The 21,354-nt window shown below is 34.8% G+C and overlaps 1 protein-coding gene across 1 annotated transcript; it reads right to left on the bottom strand.

Annotated features, from left to right (window-relative positions):
* Positions 1 to 12,088: 12,088 nt before the first annotated feature.
* On the bottom strand, positions 12,089 to 13,054 carry LOC133044570 (olfactory receptor 52N2). The gene has a single exon (XM_061126406.1). The coding sequence runs from the start codon at positions 13,052 to 13,054 to the stop codon at positions 12,089 to 12,091; it is 966 nt and encodes a 321-aa protein (XP_060982389.1).
* Positions 13,055 to 21,354: the final 8,300 nt, after the last annotated feature.

Genomic DNA, 21,354 nt, shown 5'->3' on the forward strand with positions numbered 1-21,354 from the left:
GGTGGCCAATAGAGGATATGTTACTTTCTTCAATTTTGATGCATCTCTGAAAAGAAAGAGTTTAAGAAATATATATTAATGTATTAGTTATTATTTTAACATTTTTGCATAAATCATCTCAATGATATCAATTACCCATAGACAGAAATTATTATATCATAGTTAAAAAAAAATTGATACTAGTGAGGTACCATTGGCTGTAAGTCTTGGCTTTTTACCACAAAGAATGCATATATATATATATATATATATATATATATATATATATGTATATTTGTAATTTTTCTCCTCTTAATCCCTTTAAGATCTCAAATTCTATGTTATTACCTAATCATTAGTATAATTTTGACCAATGATAATGTGTCAACTAGTGAGTATTAAGATGGTTAACAAATTCTTTACCAGGAAATTGTGAAGTGAGTTGTAAGAATTTTCCTACTTTCCAACTGTGGATATGGGTAAGGAGATCTGCTTACCAGCACGAGTATCAGCTGTTCTTCAGGTTCTGAGATAGAAGATTTCAAAACATTGTCAATTATACTCTTGGCTATTCCCCTCTTCATAATCTAGACAGGTTGATCAGCAGAGGATAATGAAAATGGACTCATTAATAAGGGAACGCACTAATGTCTTTATGTGGCTAAAAAGTGATACTAAACCTTCAGCACAAATACCCTGGCACCACATCAGAATCCACATTACTCTTTCAGTTGCTGTTCATCTCTTCATCTTTGAAACTAAGTCCCCCAAGAACTAAGTTCCCCTGCTGATTTTATAATTAACCTCTCTATCCAAATCTTTATTCCCTTTTTTGTCCCCCACCACTCATTCCCCTCAAGACTGAGGTGTATAAAAGAAAAGGAATTGAAACCAAGCAGGACCCTATGGGATGTCCCAGGCACAAGTTCTTTTGTGTCCACCTCTTGTTTGTGGAATAAAACTTTAGTCTCCTAGATCTCCCCAAGTTCCAAAGAACAGGCTCAAGCAGTTAGTTATTCAAAAAGGGGTAAAAATGGGGAAGAAGAAGGTGCAGTCAAACAAGGAAGGAGGTAATAATAACTTAAGAGATACGTCAAACTATGGGATTGCATCATAATTTTCCTTGAGGAAAGCAGATACCAACGTCTGACACAAATTCTTCAGTTTTTTTTTCTTTTTTCTTTTTTTAACAAAAACCAGTCCCCTGCCCTGTCCTCTTCCCCCACCCCCAATCAGGTGGAAACTGCTGACCTCAAACATGTAGACCCTGGACTGGAGTCAAAAGATTGATAATGTTAAGTCCTGAAACACCACCACCATCCTACTACCTCACCTAATCAGAAAATAGTCTATGGACTGATCACACATCGCATGAGCCACTTTCCTAACACTGTCTTTAAAAATGCTTGCTTAAAAGACATCAGGGAATTTTGACAATGAGCTGCTCATTTTTCCTTGCTTGGCACCCCTGCAATAAACACTGCACTTTTCTTCATCACACTTTCAGTAGATTGACTTTGCTGCATGTCAGGCAAGCAGATCCAAATTCTGTTTGGTAGCGTCTTACTCTCCAGCTTTATGTCAGGCTTCTAATATTGTTAAAGAACCCTATTTGAGTCCTTTAGATCTGGCTCCAAAACTTATTACTGAGTGAGGCAAACCATGTTGCTCACTAAATACCTTTGTCTTAATTGAAAATCTCAACATCCACTCCTATTTTCAGTCTCAAGTACTTCTCTGTTTATATCTATATATTTTTTTCTCCCACAGTGGAGTAACAAGGCATATATTAAAGAAAGAGACTCCAATTGGTAAATCTGCTTTAGTAGATCTGGCATAACTATATATATACCTGAAGCATAAAGAAAGGACAATGGCCTAGGAATCTAATGACAACGCTGTATATGCTATCCACAAATTACTCACCAAGGTTCTTCCTATTCTACAAACTTGGTTAGTCATACTCATTTTAGCCTCTCAGGGTACGCTGATTCCTAGAATCTTGGATAAAGTATCAAGAATATTGACCATCCTATTTACCTGTTACAACCTCAAATATGTTCTATTTCTTCTTTCAGTCACAAACAGCATAAAAGTCAAAACAAGAAGTAGAGCAGGGGATTATTTTTTGGAATAATACATGGAAAAGTTAATGAAACTCAATTTCCTCTTCTAGGGCTCTGCTATGTCACCACAGCCTTTCCCATCATTTTCTCATTCTTACCAAGAAATTACTTACCAGTTTCCAGCTTTTCTTTCCAAACAGAACTCTAATTCTCTACCTGTTATATAATGACCACATACATCTGTTTTTACACTCTTCAGGGTCAATGTCTCTATTCTAGTACTTCAGAGGCAAATATGTAAGATGAATATCATTCAGTATTTTAGACTCTGAGTTTATAACTCCAGGGACTCCAACTCCCCTCTCACGACACCATTTACCATATAGACATTTAAGTCATATGACTGCATGGAATCCTTGGAGAATATGTCATCTCAAACTTAATGCAGGTCAATGAGTTCTAGATTTCAGAACTGTGACTTGGTGTAAAAGGCATAATACATGAATATTAGCATTGCTATGTAAATTTAGCCTAATATGTAGAGAGCTGACTAGATATATCTAAGCAGGAGAAAAGAGAATTATAATTAGAAACTAAAATTCCCAAATCTTGTCCCAGATAAATCACATTTTGTGATCCTGAAGAAAATAAATGCACATGGGATAAAGTTTAGGAAATGCATGTACTTTAATCATTGTATGGCAGAATTAACATACCCACTCATGTTTACAATGGATTGTGAGTGAAGTTACTGGGGAGAAGTGAACAACCTTACTGCTTTAAAAATATGGTTATAATTATTCATTGTGAAAAATATGCATTCTTAATAAATGAATTGAGGTATACAAAATGCTGACAATAGACAATTTCCTGTCCTTCATATGTTATCTTTTCCATTACAGAACTCCAAACTCATCACTATCCTCTATCTAGAAGCAGAAGTGGGATGAGGATTAGATGGATTTTAAAAATAGCAGTACTTAAAAAAAAATTACAAGATACATAGGGGACAGGAAACTTGATTTCTGAGAATAGAATAGGGCTTTCTGAAAATGGAGAAAGGAGTTAAAGAAAATTAACACCTAGTCTTCAGTTGAAAGTGATTGATCTCTAATATAATGAAATGCTAAAAGACAAATATCAACATTAAAATCTAACTGGATTCTGCAAGTGCCTTTCCAAGTGATAAATATGCCCCATTAAAACTGCAGGCTAAGGAACTTATATAAGTATTTGATGGTATCTGTCTTTGTAAAATTCTGGAGAAGGAAATGGCAGCCCACTCCAGTGTTCTTGCCTGGAGAATCCCAGGGATGGAGGAGCCTGGTGGGCTGCCGTCTATAGGGTCGCACGGAGTCGGACACGACTGAAGCGACTTAGCAGCAGCAGCAGCAGTCTTTGTAAAAGAACTTTTCAAATCTCATAAATCAGCATTAACAGATGACCATTTACAATCAATTTTGATGAGTGGAAACAGTAATCTTGAGCCCTATGTAACTGCAATGTTACCACAAAAACAGGACTCTCTTTCCTCACTAGCAGATCTGAATTACCAAAAAAATGTACTAAATAATTTTTATTGTGTTTTGAATTTTTTCAGTAAAAATTGTAGACATTTGTTTTCTATTTTTATAAATGACTACTTAATATTCTTGCATCTTGCTTGCAAAACCTAAATTAAGTACTATATTGCCATTTATAGAAAATGTTACCAACTCTTGGTTTGGAAAACTGTGGAAAAAATTTCCTTTAATTTTGGAATTCCAATTTTTTATTTCCTTTCCTAAGATGTTAATCTAATATTAGTATTTATTCTGTGCTTTCAGAAATAATCAATGCTTATTTCTTTATTCACATTTGCATGTTATAGTGGTTCAGACATGTCCAGCTATTTGTGACCCTATGGACTGTAGCCTGCCAGGATCCTCTGTCCACTGAATTCTCCAGGCAAGAATACTGGAGTGGGCAGCCATTCTCTTCTCCAGGAGATCTTCCTGACCCAGTGATTAAACCTGGGTCTCTTGTATCACAGGCAGATTCTTTACTGTCTGAGCCACCAGGGAAACCCTACTCACATTTTATGCTTTATAATTTTTAATTTTTTGATTTGTAAATTTTATTTCAAAGAGTCTTTATTAGTTGTCTAAGTTATGCTTAGTCTTTGCTAATGCAAAAATTAGGCAATGGATAATTTAGAATGAAAATTCACCTAAATTCTAGGGAATTCTTGTCTATTAAAGAGAAAAATGAAAACTCATTGATCTCAAAACTTTCATCATATGGAAGGCTAATAAGTCTGCAGTAAGCAGTTCTCATGGGTAGGACTCTGTTTTGTTCACTAAAATATCTTGCTGGCTTGTAACAGTATGTAGTATCTCATAGGTACACAACATCTATTTGTGGAGTGGACAAACAAATGAACTGTAGGGATGGAAAACTTTTTCCTTCTTCCCTAATAGATTCTTTGACTGGTTTAGCAATTAAACTGACATAAGACAGGTGAACAGGAGGGAAAAAAATTTTGTATGTATAGGAGCCTCACAAAAATATGAAACTCAAAGGCAGTTAATCAATTGAGGCTTATATGCTATCTTGAGATTAAGAATAGGATAGAGAAGGTCTTTTCTCCACTGGATATCTTTCCCCCTTTGTTATAGATTAATTGATCATAAGTGTTTAGGTTTATTACTGGGTTCTAAATTCTGTTCCTTTTGAACTGTGGTGTTGGAGAAGACTCTTGAGAGTCCCTTGGACTGCAAGGAGATCCAACCAGTCCATCCTAAAGGAGATCATTCCTGGGTGTTCATTGGAAGGACTGATGATGAAGCTGAAACTCCAATACTTTGGCCACCTCATGCGAAGAGTTGACTCATTGGAAAAGACCCTGATTTGGGGAGGGATTGGGGGCAGGAGGAGAAGGGGACAGCAGAGGATGAGATGGCTTGATGGCATCACCGACTCGATGGGCATGAGTTTGAGTAAACTCTGGGAGTTGGTGATGGACAGGGAGGCCTGGCGTGCTGCAATTCATGGGGTCGCAAAGAGTCGGACACGACTGAGTGACTGAACTGAACTGAACTGAAATTCTGTTCCATTGTTTATATTTCTGTTTTTTGTGCCAGTATTATAGTGTTTTGGCTACTATAGCTTTGTAGTATAGCTTGAAGTCAAGAAGCATGATTCCTCCAGTTCTGTTCTTCTTTCTCAAGATTGTTTTGGCTATTTAGGGTCTTTTGTGTTTCTACACAAATTTTAAAGTTATTTGTTCTAGTTCTTTGAAAAACGCCTTTGGTATTTTGATAGGGATTGCCTTGAATCTGTGGCTTGCCTTGAGTGGTATGATTATTTTAACAATATTGATTCTTTCAATCCAAGAGTATGGTACATCTTTTCATCTCTTTGAATTGTTTTCAATTTCTTTCATTCATGTCTTATAGTTTTCCAAGTATAGGTCTTTTATCTCCTTAGATAGGTTTATTCCTAGGTACTTTATCCTTTTGATGTGATGGTAAATGAGACTGTTTCCTTAATTTCTCTTTCTTATGGTCTGTTATTAATATATAGAAATGCAACAGACTCTCTTCAATAAGTGGTGATGAGAAAATTGAATAGCTACATGTAAAATAATTAAATTAGAACATTCTCTAACATCATATACAAAAATAAACTCAAAATTCATTAAAGATCTAAATATAAGACCAGAAATAATGAAACTCCTAGAGGAAAACATAGGCAGAACACTCTTTGACATAAATTATAGCAATATTTTCCTTGATATGTCTCCTAAAGCAAAAGAAATAAAAGCATTACAAAAAAAAAAAAAAAAAAAAAATGGGACCTAACTGGACTTAAAAGCTTTTGTAAAGCAAAGGAAACCGTTGACAAAATTAAAAGACAATCTACTGAATGAGGAAAATATTTCATATGACCTATAAGGGATTAACATATATAAACATGTCATACAACCCAACATCCCCTTTCCAAAAAAAGCATTTAAAAAAGGTCAGAAGACCAGAATAGACATTTTTTCAAAGAGGAAATGAAGATGGCCAACAGATACATGAAATAATGCTCAGCATTGTGAATCATTAGGGAAATGCAAATCAAAATCGCAATGAGATATCACTCTAAACTATCAGAATGACTATCATCAAAAAGACACAAATAGCAGATATTGGTGAGCATATGAAGAAAAGGGAACCCTTGTACATTGTGTGTGGAGATGTAAATTGGTTCAGTCACTATGGAAAACTTGTAAATGAGCTCTGTTGTGTTGGCTTAAAGAAAATTTAATTTTAATCCCCACATAAATGTTCAAAAAAAAAAAAAAAAAAAGCGAACACAAATGAATTTCAGGTTCATGTGATCAGAAAAAGATTCAATATTATATGAAAACTGGTATTAGAGTTAGTTTAAGTTTGTTGGTTTGATTAACACAGACCTATCTGTATATATATATAATATTGATAGTCATCAATATTAAGTATAATAATTTTATTATACCTAGACTTACTGTAAGTCAGTGAGATCTTATTATTTCTATTATAAAAGTTTGTCAGCAAGAAAAATAACTTGGTCTGATAAAACTTCTAAGTAAATTAAATGTAAATGAAATATGAGTTTTTAGGTAAACCTTTTAAGAATAATTATATTTTAGGTTTGTCTATCTAAAAATAGTTTCTCCAGAATTTTGGTAACTTGCAACTTTAGAGTTTTTCAAAGTTAAATAAAGTTAATTCATTGAATAATATTTATCATTTCCAAACAAGATAAAGCACTGGAATATTAACCACTAAACAAGGTTAAGTTTACCCACTTTTGTCTTATTAGAGAAAAACTAAAGATGTTTAAGTTGGTTGGACACACATCTTGTACTACGCTGAGGAAAAAGTTATACTACGAGAAAATAAATGTTTCTTGAGATTACAGAATATATTCATAAGTTTGTCAGTTGGGAAATACTGATATGACAAACATTTCACAGTTACTTGCTTCTTGGTTTTTGCTAAAGCTTAAGGTTTTAAGGTTAAAGATTGAAATATATATAGACATGTCATTAAAGTTACAAAGAAATAATAAAAATATTTCAGTATGCAAATAAAGTAAGATGTGTGTTTTCAGTAGAATAAGGTACAAGAAGTGGAAATGTATTTTAAGGGAAGAAAAAGTAATTTTATCCCAAATTTGGTTGTTTCTCAATTTAAAAAAAAAAGGGAAAATTAATATGAGTACAGGAAGTTTTGGAAAATTTTTGGAAAAAGAACCCTGAGAAAGAAATTTAGTGTATGATAAGGACTGGCTTGGCAACCCGCTCCAGTATTCCTGCCTGGAGAATCCCCATGGACAGAGGAACCTGGCTGGCTATAGTCCGTGGGGTTGCAAAGAGTTGGACATGACTGAATGATTAAGCACAAGGACTGGCTAAAATTAGGTTGAATTTAATTGAGTAAATGAGTAAATGACTGAGTAAATTGAGTAAATGACTTTTGTTATTGAGAATAATTTGGAGCAAAATCAGAATTTGATTTTCTGTCTCTGTTAAGAGAACAAAGTTTTCTTGGAATGCTGATATGCTTTAGATTATAAGTTTCTCTACCTTTAAGTATTCTGTTGTAACTTTCTGCATTTGCCTTTAAAACTTTTATTGTCATTTTGATTAAGTGAATAAGTGCTGTTTCACAATAGCCTATGATCCTTCCTGACCAAGTGTTTTAAAATCTCTTGAAGACTTTTGCATACTTACAAACTTTTCAAGGGTCAGATTTTAATTAAATTTCTTTTGGTATTTAATTAACTTTGGAATGCTTTGGAGGGGTTCTCAAATATGTAAAGATATATTAAATTAATTAGGGTTATGTGGTATGTTAAATTGATGGAAACACTGTTAAATAAGTGGTGCTAAACTTCATTAGGTTGTATTATATGAGCAAATGTCATAATCTAAATGCTCTAAAAATTATATAATATTAAATTTCTAAAATTTGTGTATGTCCTAGCATATTATCTTTCATAATTCTAGTTATTATCTTAAAGTATTATATGTCACAAAAATAACCAAATTTCTTTCTCACTTACATTGTAATAAGATCTTTCACCATGACCTGCTAAATCTTTGTCATTTATTGACAATTATTGTTGTCTCCCATGTTTTTGCAAAAATGTTTCATTTTCAAGAAGATTCATACAAAGGACTTCTAGACAATGACACCTTTCTGATAAATTTCAGATCATAACACTGAATTGGGTAAGAAATTAAAGAATTCTAGTGGAAACTCAGATGATTTCATAAAAAAACTGTTGCCAAAAGATTAAGATCAAGGATGAATTACATAGGACTGTGTGAACTAATGAAGAAGGTCATAAGTTTTATGTCTTTTGCCTAAAGTATTACTGACTTAATTTTTGCTTTCTGTATATTAGGCACTCTTTCCCCTTAAATTAATTATGACTTACAGAAATTTAGTAAATTGTACTTTTATAAGTAGAATTGAAATATTTACTTTTTCTATCTATCTAATTCAGCCAGAATTTGGAAACTCAGTGAGCATTTTTATTTTTAGTAATATAGTTACTTGCATAAGTTCAATAAGGGTTGCTCCTTATAACAGACATAACTGGAAACATTGGTTATATTACCATGATGCTGATTGAAATATTATATTTGTGAATACCCATAAAATCAGATATAATCAAACTGCTTTAAAAAACTAAAGTAAATTTGTGGAACTGTGAAAACTCTTGGAAAAACTACCTGGTATCTTGCTTACAGGGTTTCCCAGCAGCCTTACCAGTTCACCACAGTAATCTATCTTTAGATGAAGATTAGATGCCCTATGACCTGAAACCTGGAGATTATGCATATTGGAAAAGATATCAGATAAAAGACTTTTTACAGCCACATTGAAAGGAATCATATCAGGACTCCTCTTCTGAATGGACTGCAATTTCTGGATGAGAAGAAGAGGACATCTGAAGTAGACAGCTGACCCAAAATGCTGGACCAGGTCTGTATATGATTACCTTGATGATTGTTCACACTTTTGCTTATAAATAAATGTATTTCTCTCTTGGGATCAGTCATATGCAAGTATCAAAAACCAGTTCAACTTTAGTTTAGTGGCCAATTTCTAGTATTCCTAGGTTACCTAGGTTGATTTGTCCTCATCATTGCTCTAGTTGGATGGCCCTTTAGGAAGTTTATTTTAACAAAAGGAAGTTATAGTTCTGTTCTGATCAGTATTGATATTACTAGATAAGACCATTTTCTGTTGTTGAATAATCATACTTGCTCTGGCCATGGCCATAAATGTGAGCTTTCTTTAAAGTTACACAGACTCCATTAGAGCAAAAGGCTAAATTACAGTCAAAGAATATAACTTCCCTGTTATTAGAAGGGCCACTTCCTCAATTATGGGATGAATTTGCATGGCTAACAACAAGCTATGGTCATTTAAATTTAAAGGCCCTCATGTTGGGAATAGTTAAATCATTTTAAGGGTAAACAGCCTAATAACACTAGGAAATTGAGCTGAGTGCCTGATGAACAATGGATATATCATTACCTTTGAGAATCAGTAGTTGTTTTGGAACTGATTGAGATGACCAGGAAAATACTGTGTAGCTTTTAACAGGATCCATTGGATTTATGGAACAAACTTATGGACTTGGCTCACCCCAGGTTGGTAGGAAGATGCACAATTGGTTTCCTTCGGGCTCAGGTTTGCTTGATTGGGCTTCCCTGGTGGCTCAGTTGGTAAAAATCTGCCTGCAATGCAGGAGACCCTGGTTTGATTCCCTTCTTCACTGGAGAAGGGATAGGCTACCGACTCCAGTATTCTTGAGCTTCCCTTGTGGCTCAGCTGGTAAAGAACCCGTCTACAATGCAGGAGACCTGGGTTCAATCCCTGGGTTGGGACAATCTCCTGGAGAAGGGAAAGGGTACCCACTCCAGTATTCTAGCCTGGAGAATTCCAAGGACTAGTCCATGGGGTCACAAGGAGTCGGACATGACTGAGCGACTTTCACTCACTCACTCAGGTTTGCCTATGGGTAGCCTTGAAAGTGACCCTACCAATCTACTTTTAATGTAGCACACTGGGTCCAATCAGTTTTCTAGTGGTAAGGTCATTGGGCTGCAATGTTTGCTTCTTCGCTTGGAATGAAGGATGTCATTAATCACATAGAGGTTTTAACAAAATTTACTTAGCAAGCTTTGAATGATAGTAATCAAGGCATTAACTTGGTAAATTTGAAGTCTCCATGATGAAAAAAGTGGTCCTACAGAATCACTTGTCCCTCAACTTCCCAAGGGTGAGACTTATGCTATAATATGTACTGAATGTTGTGTCTTTAAATCTGATGAGTCTTCTAATATAACCCATCTTATGATACATAAGAAGAATCAAATTTCTACTCTGAATGATCCTTTTCTTAGTTTAGACAAAATATTAGGAAAATAGACTTGTTAAGGAGAATCTGGCTTAAATCTGTATTAATGACATTGTTACTCTTACTGGCAATTTGGATTACTTGTGTAAGATAATAATATCTAAAAAAGTTGAACTACTGGTCACATTTGTAGTTGTTTATAAATTAATGAGCATAAACAATGTACTTGCAAGGTAAAATTGGCATAAGTCTTGCTGGACAACTTGGAATTGACTGTCAGTCCTTCCAGACATCCAATCAATACAGCCTATATAAAAGTAAAGAAATAACTAGACTAAAAGGCCTGGCATTGAGGGACATGATTGATTCAAGACAGGAAAGCAACCATGCTGGCATCAATGGATGAGATAATTGATCAACTAATTCTTTCTATCAAGAGATTAATAATCAAAAGGGGGAATTAATGAAATAAAATTATTTTTATGACAGGAAAAGAAAAATTCTACATAAAATTTTCTCTGCCATTAAGCGACTACCATCATTTGATAAAAAGCATGGAAGCTGAAATTTAGAGAGATTAAAGTCTGTCAAAACTTGTAATAAGAAATTAAGACACAAAATTTATGCTTTGGAACTCTCCAAATCCAAAATTAATGTGGTCCCCAACTCTTCTGCACTGATTTTTTGCTCTCTCAATATTGAATCCACTTTTTATCTTGTCTTCTCTTTCACATATGTTTCCTCTCATGATCCCTGGCTAAAATCTAGCTTCCAAGCACCTTGAGGCCAGAGATTACATCATACTCAATTCTGCGTTTCTTTCATTAAACCCAAGGTATGACCCACAATATGACCTTAATAAGTATCTGGGGAAAAAAAAAGAATGAGTGAATGAATTATAACATATACTAGAAATTTAACAAGTGCCTTTGCTTGCTTGAATGATAATATCACAGTTATATTTTTAGGTGTATTTTAAATGGAGAGTCCCAAACTGATAAAATGAAAAAAATAGAATACTTAGATATACATAAAATGAAAAATATTTAAAAAAACTTTGTTGATAATTAAAATTGGGAGATTTCACAAAATATCTGAATTTAGCTTGCTTAAAAAATACTGGAAAGTATTTAATACTTGGCCCACATAACCCCATAGCAATAATGTGCTTTATTTGAGTAGAATCTGTCCGTTATGGAGAGGATGTGCTTGCTACACATCACCACAGCTTCTCGTTCTTACACACAATGCTTTCATTGATATTAAGCCTGTGTTTGTCATTTTCTTACCTGTCTCTTCACACGTCATGAGTCTATTAACCCTTACATAAAATATAAAACCTATAAGAAATGAGTATGTGACTTCTTTATTCTGCATTTTCTTTTTTGGTAGAATAAAAAAAATTTTTTCTACACAGGAAAAAAATTTCATAATGTATACTTGAAAAGGTTTCAAAGAATCTATCTACTGGAGGACTTAGCTTTTAATACTTTTTTTTTTTTTTTTTTTACAAACATTTCACAGCTTTTACAGATTTCTTGCTTCTTTTACAAATGTATTCACATCTTTTACAAATTTCTTCTTCATTCTATTTTACCACCCCCCCCCACCCCGCCCTGCATAACCCATCCCAAGCAATGTATCTGTTTTAAGATTTATGTGTCTTGGGTAAAAGCAACCTTCTCTCCAAGCAAAAATTTGATTACACCCTCACGAATCTGTTTGGTCTTGATACCATAAACAATTGGGTTCATTGTAGGAGGCAGTAGCAGATAAAGGTTGGCCACAATGATGTGTATGTGGTGAGGGATACTGTGTCCTCCAAAACGGTGGGTGAAAAAAGTGAAAAAAGCTGGGACATAGGTGATCACAATAGCACAGATATGTGATGTACAGGTGCTGAAGGCTTTGTGACGAGCATCTGTGGATGACAGGCTCACCACAGCTCGCAAGATCATAGTGTAAGACATGGAAATACAGAACATGTCAAACACACCAATGAGGAGAGCAACCATCAGACCATAAATAGCATTGACCTTGAAATTGCCACAGGACACCTTGGCCACAGACATGTGGTCACAGTACGTGTGGGGGATGAAGTTGCCTCGACAATAGGGCAGGCGCTTGGTAAGGAAAGTGAATGGAAAGATGAGCATCACACCCCTCAAGAAAGTGGCAAGACCAGCCTTGGCAATGACAGCACTGGTGAGGATGGTGGCATAGCGTAAGGGGTAGCAGATGGCCACATAGCGGTCCAGCGCCATGAGCATGAGCACCCCAGACTCCATCCCAGTCAACATGTGGACAAAAAACATCTGAGCCAGGCAGCCATTGAAGTCAATCTCCTTACGGTTGAACCAGAATATGCACAGCATGTTGGGTACCGTGGTGGTGCACAGGGTGACGTCCGTGAAGGAGAGCAGGGCCAGAAAGTAGTACATGGGGCGATGCAGGGCCTCCTCATGGCCGATGAGGTAGATGAGTCCACAGTTGCCCACAACAGCAATGACGTACATGAAGCAGAATGGCAGGGAGATCCAGATGTGTGCAGCTTCCAGCCCAGGAACACCATTCAAGATAAAGAATTTCGGGGTTAGACTGGAGCTGTTGGCTCCAAACATAGTGGCTGACAGGAAGAGGGCATATTACATTCTTTAAAAGTGGTCCTTTCCTGGAGAAGAAAATAACTCAGAGGTGAGCAGAGGGCTTGAAAACAAAATGTAAAACAACAATAATCAAAATGACTTTTCAAACGATAAGTATTAATTAAGTTCCTTGGATTCACCTTATCTAAATTCATATTCCATCTCTGGTTCTTACCTAGGATATGATATTGATGAGTTTATATTGATGAGTTTAGCCATTTTATGTCTGTTTTCTCAATATAAAATGAAAATAATAACTGTGGCAAGCTCAGAAAGTTGTCAATATTGCTCAATAAGATAATCTAAATGTTGTGCCAAAACTGTGTATAACACATAGTGAATACTCAAAAAATATTAGCAGTAATATGCTGTTGTTATCACTATTATTATCATTTCTTGCATGCGTGCTAAGTTGCTTCAGTCATGTCTGACTCTGTGTAACCTATGGACTGCAGCTTACTAGGCTCCTCTATCCCTGGGATTCTCCAGGCAAGAGTACTAGAATGGGCTGCCATGCCCTCCTCCAGTGGATCTTCCTGACCCAGGCATCAACCCTGCATCTCTTATGTCTCCTACACTGGCAGACAGGTTCTTTATCACCAGTGCCCCCTCACCTTACCTCAGGTGAGGTAAGGTGAGGTAAGAGTGCCCCTTATCTCAGGATAAACATCCCATGTGATCGAACTTGCCCTGACTAATATAGTAAATTTAAATGGAGCTACTCAGCTCTGCTGTAATTCAAGTGCCATAGTGCACTTTAGGACAGGAGAGGAATATGAGATTTTGAAAAACCTCAATTATATTGAGATGATTGAGAGGTGAATTTTAGATAGCAAGTGTTAGTTACTAGGAACTCCAAGATTAAAATATATTCTCATATCTTAGAAAAAAATTATAAATGTCTCAACTCTGAAATCTAGGGACATCTTATCCAGCTCAATCCCTGCAAGTTCTTGCTGATTCCAGGTAGCAGGTAAGCATGTAGCAATTGGAACTTCTGCAAAGAGAATTGGCATATATGAGATTCCACCTCTGATGTCTGCCTCCTTCTAAGATAGTTCCAGGGCACTAAAGCCACAAGACTGAAAAGAAAAGACCAAGATATTAAGATATCAGAGGAGGAAAAACTTTTGGCTCTGCTTATCTAGCTTGTAAATTAAAACTGATTATGGCAAATTCTCAGGGTCCCAAACATCAACACCATATAAGTAAACAATCTATCCACACTTATTAAATCATAAACAGATGAACAGATCACCTCAGTAGCCAGTTCTTTTCCCCCTACCTTCAATAAGATTTCTCTTATATCCTCCCTGCTAGATGATTTTGTTATAATATGAGCTATGTTTAAAACTTAAAATATATTTGTAAAAGGAAAATTAGATGGATATCTGAAAATATGAGAACAAAGTTTTATTGTATGCTTATTTGTAGAGACATAGACACTCAGACTCCATGATGGACTTGAGCAAGTCTCATATCTTCCTTTTTAAAATTTTCGTGACTTTTAAAGAAGGGCGGAGGTGATAAAAGTATATAATTAGAGGTGTTAGAATGGTTAAATGGAAGTTAGTCCTCCAAGTAGGGTCTAATAAGACATTAATGTACATTACATATTATAATAATAAAAACAATTCTCTGGCTATATGCTAAAATGTATATATTTAACAGAGGTTTATTGATATCATTCTAGTTTCTAGAGATATATTCATGACTGAAATAGAAAAAACACTCTCCATTCATGGAGCTAATATTCCAATGGAGGTTGACTTCTACCTTCAAATTTGTACTAATGCCAAGGGTATATGTTACCATCCTTATTTTATATTTGAGGAAATGCAAGTTCAAAGTAATTTGATGAGAAGTGTGTCAACAAAAATTTAGAAATTGGTAAAGCCAGGTTTGTTTGACCTTGAAGCTGTGTGTTTAATCATTCTATATCTGTTGCCTAAACTGAAGAACTGCATTAACTGCACATAACTAGCTTACTTTATGATGACAGAGGAAGAAAGAAAAAGCTTGCTCTTATTACTGTCTTGGAGAAGAGATAGAATAAATGTGTAAAGTTATAGAAAGTCAGTCTTTATGTAAAGGACCTATCTGCAGCGAAAGAACTTATCTGTGGAATAGCCAGATTCCTATTCCTAGATTTTTTCACATAAACACTTTACAAAACCTGGTAGGGGAGTTGCATGAGATTTCTGCTTCCCTGGTGGCTCAGTGGTAAAGAATCCACCTGTCAATGCAGGAGACAAGGGTTCTATCCCTGGGTTGGGAAGATCTTCTGCAGAGAGAAATGGCAATCCACTCCAGTATTCTTGCCTGGAGAATACCATGGACAGAGGAGCCTGGCAGACTACATCCATGGGATTTCAAAAAGAATCAGGCACCACATAGCGACTGAACAACAGTGAGAAGATATCTACAGGGAAGCCACTCAGGAATTCCTCTCACTACCTTATAAGATTCAAGTCTGCTCATCAATTACTTTCCACAAAATCTATTCTCTTCAAAGCTATTTTGAGTATAGATATCTATTAATGAAGGCAAAAACTTTTGTTTTCTGTCCTTTCAAGTCCACTGTTGTCTGGAGTTCTCCATCATCAGTGAACCATGAGGTGGTTTTAAATATATTTCACAATTAGGGGAATGCTGTTTCTTTCCTTAGTTCCCAGAGATAAAGTCATCTATTCTGCTTAGAGTCAAAAAGAAATACTGAGTTTCCAATCAACAACATCTCAAAGAAATTGCATTTCTTGTATGAAAAACTTTATATTTGGGGAAAGTGTAAGTCTTTGGGAATCTCTGAAACTCACCTTAGTGTGGGCAAAGACCAGATTCATGGGCATGATTGAGACTTCTGAGTGTCAAAGCGTTCAACAACTAGTTTCCACCTCTACATAGAATTTCTGTGTCCTTTGAGGATTCCACATACTTGGGTGTTTACAGCTGATTGGATTTCCACATTGATCTATCAGGGGACTCTGCTTAGAATAAAATTCCTTTGGGACTTTTGAAATTATTTCTATATTTATCAACTTTTATGTTCATAATTATCAGTAGGAGAGATGTTGATAAGAGTATTAAAGTTAAATACCTTCCCCCAGGGGTGGTTTCTGACCAAGAATTCTAATAATTATAAGAACTATTTGCTTTTCACTTATTTTGCTTTATAAAATAATGATCTAACTATATAATCACAAAATTTCAAAAATATACTGAAGCATATTCAATGCATATAACCTCTATTGCATATATGTTCATAATATATTTTCATGGAAATATATATATATATAATATTTATTTTATATTTTATATTTAGAGAGAGAGAGGCAGAAATTGAAAGTGACAGATACAGAAAATAAAATATATCATATATGAATAATAGAAATATTTTGTGCCTACTTTGTGGTTTGTCCTGAGTTTATTAGATAAGCTAATAAATACACAAACCCACACATCTGACCATATTATATATATGTGTATATATTGTGTCAAAAAAGTTTTGCATTTATTTTACATTTTATTACCTGAGTTTCCCCTGTACTATTTTATTATGAAGAAGACTAGTTCTGGAATGATTGAAAAGCAAATCGAAATGATTTTTGTCATTCTCAATGGTGAATGTGTAAAGATTCCTGTTAAACTCAGAACAAATGTTGAAATTCTCTCAATTAACCATTGAAAGTGTATCACAAAACTCCCCTGATACTGCAACTCTATCACAATATTGGGAAAAGTTTAAAATGGTATGGCTATCTTGCAGAAAAACTGAAATACTTATATACTGAGAACTATAAAATACTGATACAGAAAATTGTAGATGATTCAGAGAAATGGAAAGATATGCTTTGCTCTTGAGTTGGAAAAATCAATATTGTTAAATGACAAAACTATCCAAGGCAACCTACAAATTCAATACAATCCCTCTCAAATTATCAATGGTGTTTTTTCAGAGAACTAGAACAAATCATTTTTAAATCTGTGTGGGAACACAAAAGACTTTGAATAGCCACCACAATCTTGAGAAAGAACAGAGCTGGAGACTGCATGCACTGAAACTTCAGGCTATACTACAAAACCATTGTCATCAAAACAGAACAGAGAGCCCGGAAATAAACCCATGCAATTATAGTCAATTAATCCACAACAGAGGAGGCAAAAACTTGCAATGGAGAAAGACAGTATCTTAATAAATGAACAGTTTATATGTCAGTTCAGTTCAGTTCAGTCACTCAGTCATGTGCGACTCTTTGTAACCCCATGAACCGCCGTGCCAGGCCTCCCTGTCCATCACCAACTCGCCAAGTTTACCCAAACTCATGTCCATTGAGTCGGTGATGCCATCTAACCTCTCATCCTCTGTTGTCCCCTTCTCCTCCTGCCTTCAGTCTTTCCCAGCATCAGAGTCTTTTCAAATGAGTCAGCTCTTTGCATCAGGTGGCCAAAATATTGGAGTTTCAGCTTCCACATCAGTCCTTCCAATGAACACCCAGGACTGATTTCCTTTAGGATGGACTGGTTGCATCTCTTTGTAGTCCAAGGGACTCTCAAGAGTCTTCTCCAACACCACAGTTCAAAAGCATCAATTCTTCTGCACTCAGCTTTCTTTATAGTTTACATGTAAGAGAATAAAATAACTGGACAGTTACATGTAAGAGAATAAAAGAACATTCTCTAACACCATATACAACAGTAAACTCAATAACACCTCTGTTTTTTTCGCCCCAGTTCAGCAAGTTCTATCAGAGACAAGGAAGTTAGCATCAAAGTATCAACAATTTTATGGCATACATCAGGGAAAATAAAGCTTTAGATCTTCAGTCAAAAGGGCTTGTTTATATTTTGCCCCCGATTTAGGTGAGTTTGCTCACTCAGGCAGCATAGACAAATGAAAATCTCAGTGGGAGCAGCTGGCCACTAACCACACCAATGTGGACAGATCAGAATGTATGGTCTAATCAAAGAGAGGTTGACTAGTAAGAAGGAACAGGGCTTAAGTTATAAGTCACTAATATCAGATGCCCAACTGAAACTTCTAATTCAGATGAATGAGTTAGAACAAAAAGTTAAGAATTTTAATCTAAATGAGGCCCCTATACTTTAAGTAATAATTGAGGAGAATAATTGTTCTCCATCCCAAGTCTCCTTTTTTTTTCTCCTTTGCTTGCAAACATTACTATTTGTTCTTTCCTGTTGTACCATGTCTTGTACAATATTCAGATTGTGATAAACTCCCTTAAAATTTCTTTTTCTCTTTCCTCCTTTTCCTTTTCTTCTGTAATACTTTTATTTCTCTTTCTTTCCTTTTTGCTTGATTTTCCTCTTTTATGGCCCCAAAATTCCAAATTTAAGTGCAACCAAAGTGCTTATCACTATTCTAGGGTGCAATATTTTACTCTCAAGAACTGTGCTTAGCAAAATGCTCCACTTGATACATACAACTCTTTCTCCACAGAACATTCAGCACCACTTGCACAAAACCTCATACACAGAAGCCTACAAACTCTTTGTGTGCTATTGTTATCTGGGGGCTTAGGGTATGTTTGGGTACATGAAGATAGTATTGATTGTATAAAAAAATCTGTGCCTTTGATCATTTAACATAAAATATCCAAAGGCAAATAGATAAGCACAATTGTCTAGTATTTCTATAGATATTTATTGTTCCAAAGGAACTGGGGGAAAATACCAGACTAATATCAAACTTCTTTTCTGTTGACTGAGACGCCTTTGACTTCTGAGCTCAAATATAGAAATGGTAAAGTTAAAATCTCTGATTATCCTGCAAAATAATTAAGCCATCTCTATGCAATCTTGTTCAATTTTTAGCATTCTATAAAATTGCTTTGGAAATAGCTTAAAGTTAATTTGAAAGACAAGGTAGGTGTATGGTATTTTTCATTTCAAAGAGAAGTTTGTTATTCATGGATCCTGAGAGACAGAACTAAAGGGAAGAGTGAAAAAAGATTCTAGTTATAATTTTAGCTTAACTTTTCCAGCTCATTAAAACATAAAACCATACTGTTGGCAGAGTCTTGTGAAAAGGTCATGTGGAATGCTCACTTAACTTTGTATTGTCCTAGTTGTACTGTTCTGTTGTTCTATTTTCTTTATGTCTGTACATCTGCACATGTGTCCATATAGAAGTGGCCAAATGATTCTGGAGATTCTGCAAAAGCAAGATAACTTTCACTACGTTGGCATCCCCTTGTAATTTCTTTATACTTATTTTCCTTTGAAAATATTAATATATCATATTTTAAAGGAATTATGATTTAATTAAACTGAAATATGAGTTCTCTGTACCTAATACATTGGTTCTAGATCTAATCAAACTATGTGAGGTTGAATGTGGGAAGACTGGGTCTTTTTCACAAAGCCCCCTGAGCCTAGCCTCACAACTTTGTTACTAGGTCATGAGATGGAATTTGAAATACCATCCACCTTTTTTTCCATGTCTTTACTTCTCTCCTTCTCTCTCATTTTCCTCTTTCTATGCTTTTTTCTCGCTCTTCCTCCTCATAAATACTGAGTAGAATATTCTTTCATCACCATTTATTTTATAATTATTTAAAAATTCCTCAATGATTCCAGCCTGCTGGCTCTAATTTAGTTGTAAGTCATAATTCAGAATTATACTGTTGCTGTTTTATTTATTTTCTGTGAAACCTATTTTGTGTTAATAATGTGGAAGATAGCATAAAATTAATTGGTAATTCTTACTCAGTGCCTCAGATATATTTCATTTATTGCATTTTATTTTTCCAGAGTTTAAAAGTTATGTTCTTGCTTTACTTTTTGCTATTGTTGCCTCCTATACACTCTCTCCACAATGTAAGCTTATTGACACTACTGTATTTAAACTTTAATTTTAATATTCTGAGATTTAAACAGTCTAGCTGTACTATATATATACTCCTTATATATAAAATGAGGATAATAATAGCTATGTCATAATTTTGAAGTAAAAATTCAATAATATATGTATGTTTTAAAATGGCAGTTTAGGTAAATTTCTTGATCTGTTTCCTAGTGTGTGGATATGATTTAAGTGAGAATATATGATGGGTAAAATTTACCAAATCCCAAAACAGAAGTTCAGAAGAGAGAAATTTTTCTGATTATCAGTTTACAATTTTTATTACATGCAAACACTTAAATTATTTTATTTTTTAAAAAATTCATTTTAAATTTTTTAAAAAATTCAGGTTTTTCTTCCAAGAATCAAAAATCTTGCAAAAGTACATGGAATTTTCAATGTAGTTCACAATTATTTTATCATACACTTGCTGTTTTTCAGTCACCAAATTGTGTCCAACTCTTCATGACGTCATAGACTGTAGCATGCTAGGCTTCCCTGTCCCTATAACATTATATTAAAATATATTATCCATATTAGCAATGATGAGCATAATCTTAATCTAACATTTCTAACTCTTCCTCTGTTTGTAACCATTTCCTGATCCCATTCTGTTTCTTCAGTTTTCCCTTGAATTATGCCCTTATTTTCTTCACTTTTCATTCAATATCATTGTTTCTTAATACCTATTTATTATTCCTCTTTCATTTCTTTTATTATTCATATTTCCAGATGTCTAAATAAGGTGATCTTCTCTTCATTGCCCCTGATGATTAATTGTTGCTCTTTCAGTATTAAAACTGAGGAAAGTAGTTAGCTCAGACATCTTTGATTTGCTGACTACATAGATTTTCAAGTCTGTTTTCCTCTATTTATAAATCCTTTCCTCACATAGCCATCAAATATTATCCTGTGTACCTTTTAAGAACCTGTCTGAAATAAACTCAAAGGAGTACATTCCAGATTATGAGCAGCTCTAGTATTTGTATCTACTCCCACTTCATTTGTATTTGCACTGACACAGTCAAAGGCATCCAGATAATTTCCTAGGAACAAAAATGTCAGAAATAAATTAACAGTCAAGGTTTTTTGTTCCTCTAAAGTTATGCAAGTGCCACATAAATATTGAACAAAAAGGTTGACAAAGACCCTTGAAATCAGCACATTCAGGAAAGTGTTTCTTGCTTCCCTGTAACACACAATATAGTTCACTTAGGTGACTCCCTCAAACCTCCGGAGTTTCTCCAGGCTACCAGCCCTTCTTTATTCTTACTCTCTCATGGTGTTTGGATCAAAGTGCATTTATCATCACGCATTTACTTCAAGTTATATATTCTATTATTTCATCCTGTGCACCCATTCCACAAGGTCTAGCTAAAGTTAAACTCCCTAGGAATACAATAGTTTCTTGTCA

The sequence above is a fragment of the Dama dama genome, chromosome 1, assembly GCF_033118175.1.
Source record: "Dama dama isolate Ldn47 chromosome 1, ASM3311817v1, whole genome shotgun sequence".
Classification (NCBI taxonomy): Eukaryota; Metazoa; Chordata; class Mammalia; order Artiodactyla; family Cervidae; genus Dama; species Dama dama.

What these genes read in the sequence shown, in the direction of transcription:
- LOC133044570 (XM_061126406.1), bottom strand. Translation starts at nt 13,054, where the DNA reads ATGTTTGGAGCCAACAGCTCCAGTCTAACCCCGAAATTCTTTATCTTG.